At 32.2% G+C, this 7,697-nt stretch overlaps 1 protein-coding gene across 1 annotated transcript in view; it reads left to right on the top strand.

The window, feature by feature from the left end:
* Nucleotides 1-3,005: 3,005 nt before the first annotated feature.
* LOC17887136 (kinesin-like protein KIN-14F) overlaps nt 3,006-7,697 on the top strand; it is a 6,889-nt gene continuing 2,197 nt past the window's right edge. Inside the window, exons 1-13 of the mRNA XM_023783009.1 lie at nt 3,006-3,263; nt 3,641-3,840; nt 4,787-4,950; nt 5,049-5,195; nt 5,354-5,731; nt 5,867-5,935; nt 6,029-6,256; nt 6,380-6,461; nt 6,546-6,641; nt 6,718-6,897; nt 7,069-7,175; nt 7,255-7,433; nt 7,548-7,695. Of these exons, the coding sequence (XP_023638777.1) occupies nt 3,744-3,840; nt 4,787-4,950; nt 5,049-5,195; nt 5,354-5,731; nt 5,867-5,935; nt 6,029-6,256; nt 6,380-6,461; nt 6,546-6,641; nt 6,718-6,897; nt 7,069-7,175; nt 7,255-7,433; nt 7,548-7,695 (1,875 nt within the window). The 5' untranslated portion in view covers nt 3,006-3,263; nt 3,641-3,743. The remainder of the gene's footprint in view (nt 3,264-3,640; nt 3,841-4,786; nt 4,951-5,048; nt 5,196-5,353; nt 5,732-5,866; nt 5,936-6,028; nt 6,257-6,379; nt 6,462-6,545; nt 6,642-6,717; nt 6,898-7,068; nt 7,176-7,254; nt 7,434-7,547; nt 7,696-7,697) is intronic.

Raw genomic sequence — 7,697 nt, forward strand, 5'->3', positions numbered from 1 at the left:
TATGGATGGATCGTGCCAGGCCTAATAGTAAATTTAAATTACTGACTTGCCATGCACATCCTTGTAACACAAATCTACCATTATTCAACTCAAGATCTTAAGCATGATTGATTGAGCTTATATTGATATCTCGAACACAAATTTTTACAGGCTTTTGAGTTAGGCTTCTCACAAGTAATTACTTGGGCTGTTTAGATTATAGCTCAGCCCATGAAAGTCCATAGACAACATTGCGCAATTTAAGGTGAACACACAACAAACAAAAGAGAGATTCATGCGCAAATGATGGGAAAGAAAAGAATGGACCATGCGACCAACAAACAAACAAAGCATTCTTATGGTCATAACTACTTCTTTCTTTCATCTTTTTTTTGCTTTAATCTCAATGTCTTAACCTCTTAATTGATTGGTTTATGAAAAACAGAGCAAGTAAAAAGAGACATTGATAGAATTTACAAACTCATAATAACCCCTAATTACTTTTGTCATATCTAAAACACAGACTTCTACATCAAGCTTTTTTCTTTTTTTACTTTTGACAAACCTTGTAGATCAAGCTAGGGTTATATTTTCTTCTTATTTTCACCTTCCATTTTTCTTGTTTTGACCGGTTTCAACTTATAACCATATAATATGTTGTACTATTAAGCTATCATTAAAAATTAATTATACAAAAATTTGATATACAATCATAATATTCCATCGTTTATAATACAATATTTTGGCTGTCAAAAAAAAAATCATAGTTTATAAATTTTTTAAATTAGTTATATGTACAAGTTACAATGCAATTTATTTAACTTTTATAGGTTTAGATTTTATTTTTATTTTGACATCTATAGGTTTAGTGATTTATAGTTCACTCTTTTTCTAGTTTTCGTCATTTATAGTTCACTCTATGGTATATATTAGCAGCAATCAATTTACACTTTTGGTCTTCTTCTCCTTAATCAACTTATTAAAACATTTTTGCCATTACTAAACGATTTGTTAATTATTGTTGGAAGTAATTTATTATTTGGGGAAATTGCAAGTCAAATACAGATTTTTTAAAAACCATGATGATATAAGTTTGGAGTGCATGCTTGAGATAAGGACATATATACTATGACTAGAACAAAAATTCTTATTGTTTAAAATAAAAAATTATAACTCTATTGGTTAAATCATTTAAAATTTATACTCTAGATATTTTTTCAATATTCTATAAGTATATGTAAAAATAATCATATGAAAACCCCTTTTTTATTGGCCAAGAGTACTTTAACTTAGGTAAAACTCTTTTGTATTACCTTCCCATTTGTTTCTAATGATATTTACAAGTTAGCAAAAATAAAACACTGATTGCTTTTGTGATAAATACTAATTACTGTTAATTAATTAATTGTTTCGCTAAATTTGTGTTAGCAAATGTGAGAAAAGAAATAAAGAAAAAGCAAGCTTTCATTGTGCCGCCCGTAATCATTTGAATTCTCTCCATAGGATCCAACGTCCACTATTCCTTTATGATTTCTTCTTTTTAATTTTTGAGGAAATGAAATAAACATCCCCACCACTTTCAAAATAAAACAAGAACAACTTATAAACAAACACATTATATTTCAATAATATCGTTGTTTAGTTTGTGCTTCGAGTGGCACAACAACAATTTTATAGTCGTTAGAAATAGTTTCACCTAACACTTAAAATTACATATATATAATATATTCAAAAGTCATACATGTGTATTTATATATTCCAAAGTCACATATATGTGAACTAAAATACGATGATGAAAGCAAAATATACAAAAATATCATATGAAGATAAAAAATAATAAAGGAATGAATTGTTTTAGGGCATATGATGCTGCTTAGTGAGGTATCAGGTGGGGTGACGTACGACTAGAAATTTCATTAGCATGACTTCCATGGATGTTCGCCACGTGTTATCTTTAATATTTTTAAAGGTCAACCATCTCATAATCTACAATAAGAGGAGTGAGAATTACGTTTTGACAACGATACACTATTAAAACCATGTGTGATTACAATTCACAACCATAAAAAAGTAATGTACACTTACTCTACCATTATATCCATACATATATGTCCGGCAAAGATATTTATTTTATTTTTTTTTAAATTTAATGTTAAATTATATTCAAAAGAAAAATGGGTTCGGTTTTACTACGAGAGATTTATAAAACTTTTTAGAAAATCAAAAAATCAGTTGAAAGATTGAGAGAGTCCGGCAAAGATATTAAAACGTAAGAGTTGGTAATTTCATTGAACAATAACATCGTTATTGGATATTTTTGTGTGTGCACATATGGTAGGCCATTTGAGCGATGAGGACTGAGGAGTATGTAATTTGGTTGCTTACGACCGGTAACATTAGTTCTTGGAAGGATGTATAAAATAGAGGTATTTTCCCTAAATTCTTCTGTACATACAAAAAAAAATACGGATCTGAACTTTTTTGATAACTCAGAGTAAATTTGCAGATTTATGGAAAAGTCGAAAACTATTTTTTGGGAAAAATACAACTCACATATAAATATTATTTCTGGATATGTAAATAGACCGAAAACAAAACTTAATCATGTGGCCACATATTAAATGAGAAACAATTACGCAAAGAATTAATCCTTGACCTAAATCAATATGACGATTCTTACACCAGATGAGAAACAATTTGGTGTTTTTGGGACCTTGTAAAAAGGGGTAAAGAGATTGTATAAGGTTTCCTCTTATGTCTTTGAATATTTCTTTCATGGAAAAATAAAATAAACTATTCACAAGTTTTACAATTTTTTGTCAAACCATCTTATGAAAGACACTAATAAATTAATAGTAAACAATACATCCCGATAAATGAAATATTAAAAATAAGATTCTGACGTTTGAAGGAAATGAAAAAAAAAACTGAATAAATAAGCAAAAGGCAAGTGAACCAACACTTGGTTTTCTCTAGACACGTCTCTCTATCTCCATCTTCTCCTACCCGTTATAAAAAAAAAACAAATACACACAAAAGTGCAAAAGGGCAGCTAATCAACAACTCTTGATCTTTTCTCTCAACACAAATCTCTCTTCTCTCTTCTCTCTCTCTCACTCACTCACTCTCTCTAGCTATCCCATCTTTGAAGTTACGACATCCAAGACCTCATCATCCCAAAGTTCTTGTGTTCTGGTTCGAAAATGGTGTGATCAAATGAACAAGTACAACATCATCCGAGGATTGATCACTTTGTCCCTTCAGGTTCTAAACTTCTAATTCAGGTTAGTAACAAGTTCTCTACCTCTACTCTCACTTCTTAATATAGTTTGAATCCTCCATGTCTTGTTATCGAGTTCTGATCTTGCTATCAGAAATGCTTAATATTTTTATGTGAAAATATTAATTAGTCAACCAAATTATAGAAAGATATAGAGAGATCTATCTCTTCTTCAATGGATTTCATATTATAATTATTATTAATCACAATGTGGTCTTCTCACGCAATATAATTTATGAACGTCACCATATTGTTTTTTTAATATATATATTTCTATGTAAAATTCAAAATGGATTTTTTTGGTTTTATTTTGTAAATAACCTTTTTTTTTTGGTCACAATTTTGAGAAAATGAGTATTGATGAAACCGTGTATTTTTCAGTAATTACTATAGAGTACAAATCTTGTGGAAGATAGAAGTAATAAATCAACTCAACAGAAAGAAAAAAAAACAATAAAAGAAGAAGAATTAAAAGGTGAAGAAGATGCCACAAGAAGTAATGAGAGGATTAAAGGGTTTGGTGGTGTCGTCAACAAGCAATGGAGATTATGAGCTTGCACAACGAAAAGCTGAAGAAACTGGTTTGTCTCATCATCATCATCATCATTCTTTTATTTTTTTTAACTATGAAAATAAATATAAAGTAAAGAAGAAGAAAAAAAGATGGACCATATTGTTAAGTTAAATTAGCTTTGTTGATTCAAAATTAAAATTACGTTTGGGTTTGAATTTTTTTAAAAAGTTGTTTAGAAGAAATTTGCTTTATGTAAATTGGCTTTCATTAGAGGGTAACCCACCACAACGGCACAACTATTATTACTTTTTATGTTTGGTGGATACACATTTAGTTACGACTAATTTTTTTTTTTTCTATGCATACATTTAAATATTCTATAGTTTAAAAAAAATATTCTAGAGTCTCCCAATTTTTTATTCCTACTAATTGTTTTTAATATTAAAAGTACCAAAACAATAAAAACAATTTATAAGAAAAAATAAGCTATCAAAATCAAAGATTAATTAGAATTAAGGTTTTGGATTTTGGGTTAAACACGGTTTAAGTTTTTTTTTTTTTTTGATTTTTGTAGGGGAAACATGCCCCTAAATAAGAACAAATTTTTTTTGGTTAAAAGGTTCGGTTTTGGATAAAAAAAATATCTTAATCAATGTCATTTCATTTTTAGTATATATTTACTTCAAAAAACATAGAATTTTATTGAATATTTTTTTTGTTTTTTCTGGTATTAATAAACTTTTGGATTTGGTATAAAATTTTCAGTGACATTGTAGTTAAATGGGAAATTTGGTTTTGGTTTTGTTTGGTTTGCTTTCGTAAAATATAATAATGAAATGTGACTGCTCTTTGTTCAAAAAAAGAAAAGAAATGTGGACTGCTCTTTTGAAGTCCATTAAGGTAGATAGTGGGCTTTTAATCAATATTGAGCCCAATTAAGTTCCCGCGTTAAGTTATACTTCTTTCGATATTTTCAAATAATAAATGTGTTTCTATCAAAAAAAATTCATAAGCTTTGAGAAGGTACCAAGCGGTGGCATGGTTGAGACAGATGGACCAAGGCGCGGTGGAGACTCTACCGGAAAAACCATCGGAAGACGAGTTCTCCGTCGCCCTCCGCAACGGCCTCATTCTCTGCAACGTCCTCAACAAAGTCAATCCCGGTTCCGTTCTCAAGGTCCGATTCCTAATGGATTAAGAGCTTTTTAGTGATCGATTTAACTTTGATTTTACTACAATTTCGTATAATTTCTGAATTTGTGATTTTTGTATCAGGTGGTTGAGAATCCGATTACTCCAGCTATTCAGTACGCCGAGGGAGCTGCTCAATCCGCAATTCAATATTTTGAGAACATGAGAAATTTTCTTAAAGCTGTAGAGGATATGCAGCTTTTAACATTTGGAGCTTCTGATCTCGAAAAGGTTCTTAATTTATGTTCTGCCAATGTTTCGAAAGTCAAATCGAGAGTACGCATATGTTATGTTCGATGAAATTCCTGAGAGAATGATTAGGTGATGATGCATTTCATAAGCTGTTTAGGATATGAAAGATTGAAACTTTTTAATTTTTTATTTTGCAGGGAGGATCGTCGAACAAAGTAGTAGATTGCATTTTGTGTTTGAAAGGTTTTTACGAGTGGAAACAAGCGGGTGGAGTTGGAGTATGGAGGTATGGAGGGACTGTGAGGATAGTTTCTTTCAATCCAAAAGGCAGCTCTCCGAGGCAGTATGGGATTGGTAGTGGAAGCACCACCGATGAGTCTGTATCTTTGGATGAATCTGAGTCTTCTCAGTATGATCAGCTTTTGGATTTTCTTCACCTTTCTAATGAGATCTCTACTGAGGAAACCGAAACTGCAGTCTCCATGGCTTTTCTTTTTGATCATTTCGCGCTTCAGCTTCTACAGGCTTATATCAAAGAGAGTGATGGGTCAAACGATCTGCCTTTAAATGAAATGGTAGGTAAGACATGCTTGAGTAAATTTTGGTTGCTCTGTATTTAGTGATGCAAGAATGATACATATTCATGTTGAGTACTTTTTTATCAAGATTGTTAGGATAATCTTTGTTTTACTTTTTAATTACATATATAGGTGATCGATACCTTGCTTAACAGGGTAGTAAAGGATTTCTCTGCAATACTAGTATCTCAGGGGACTCAGGTACTACTCGCTCTGCGTATACTTCATGGAACTTTTTTCTAATGTTAAGACAATTCTCTGGGGGTTTATTATTAGTTTCTGGTATATTTGCAGCTGGGTTCGTTTTTAAAGAAGATACTAAAATGTAATAACGGGGATCTATCAAGGTCGGGTTTTCGAGAAGCAGTTTTCAGATATCTTCAGCACAGAAAAGATCTGGTGACAAAGGAGTTTTCAAAATTTTGTAAATGTGGCGGAAAGCTTGAGTTTATTAGACCAAGCAATCGCGAGTTTTCTCCTGGTCACGCAGATGCTATTGGTGTTCAGCAGGAAGAGCTGGAGGTTAGAATTTACTAAGTTTTCTGGCTTTTGAACATTCCCAATTGGTTAACTCTTGAATGGTGAAAGCTGCGTGAGAATCTTGAATTTATGGAATGGATTTCTTTCTTTGATGAACTCCTGTAGGAAGTAAAATCAAATTTTGTGGAAACAAGAAGCCAAGTTATACAAATGCAGTCACAGTGGGAAGAAGAGATTCAAAGGATAGGTAATGAATCTTCACTTACCCAACTTTTCTCTTCTTGGTAATTAAAGATTACGTGGTAAATCTCAATCACTCTCTCTATTGCAGTCCATCACGTTAAAGCCATGGAAGTTACATCTTCTTCTTACCACAAGGTTCTGGAGGAAAATCGCTTACTTTACAACGAGGTCCAAGATCTCAAAGGTACCACTTACTACATTCTTGCTTTTGATGTTTAGTAGGTTTGAGTGTATGGACTTATGTTTTCGATGTACTGTAGGGACCATTAGAGTCTACTGCAGAGTCAGACCTTTCTTACAAGAACAAAAAGATATGCAATCAACTGTGGATTACATTGGAGAAAATGGTAATATTATTATTAACAATCCTTTCAAGCAGGAAAAAGATGCACGAAAAATATTTGCCTTCAACAAAGTATTTGGACAGAATGTCTCACAAGGTATGTTTTATATTTTGCTATTCCATCGATGTTAATTTCACCAAGATATTTTGAGACTTTTGCTATATATGACTTATCTTAGACTTGATTGGTTTTGCACCACCTAACTAATTTCGTGATGCTTTCTTGTATATGGTATATCATACTGATATGTGGTTGTTTACTTACCAGAGCAAATCTACATTGACACTCAACCGGTTATAAGGTCTGTCCTTGACGGATTCAATGTTTGTATCTTTGCATATGGGCAAACTGGTTCAGGAAAAACGTATACAATGGTATGAACATTTTAGCTTGCATAGTTACTCCCATTAACCATCAGACATGGATTTGGTTTATCTCTACTTTTCCTTACAGAGTGGACCAGATCTGATGACTGAGACAACTTGGGGCGTGAACTACCGAGCTCTACGTGATCTCTTCCAGCTTTCAAATGCAAGAACACATGTGGTGACTTATGAAATTGGAGTTCAAATGATTGAAATTTACAATGAACAAGTTAGAGATTTACTAGTCAGTGATGGTTCCTCCAGAAGATATCCTTTCATATACTTTATAATGATGAATTCCTGAGTTCTATTGATATATTAAAACATTTCCCCCTCGAATTTTTCCTCGGAGAGTCGTGTACTCCTTGACCAGCTTCTCACATTAGACATACGCAATAATTCTCAACTCAATGGCCTTAATGTACCCGATGCAAGCTTGGTTCCAGTTTCTAATACTCGAGATGTTCTTGACTTGATGAGGATTGGCCAAAAGAATCGTGCAGTGGGAGCTACTGCTTTGAATGAGAGGAG

Source organism: Capsella rubella, unplaced genomic scaffold (genome assembly GCF_000375325.1).
Source record: "Capsella rubella cultivar Monte Gargano unplaced genomic scaffold, Caprub1_0 scaffold_5, whole genome shotgun sequence".
NCBI classification, from domain to species: Eukaryota; Viridiplantae; Streptophyta; class Magnoliopsida; order Brassicales; family Brassicaceae; genus Capsella; species Capsella rubella.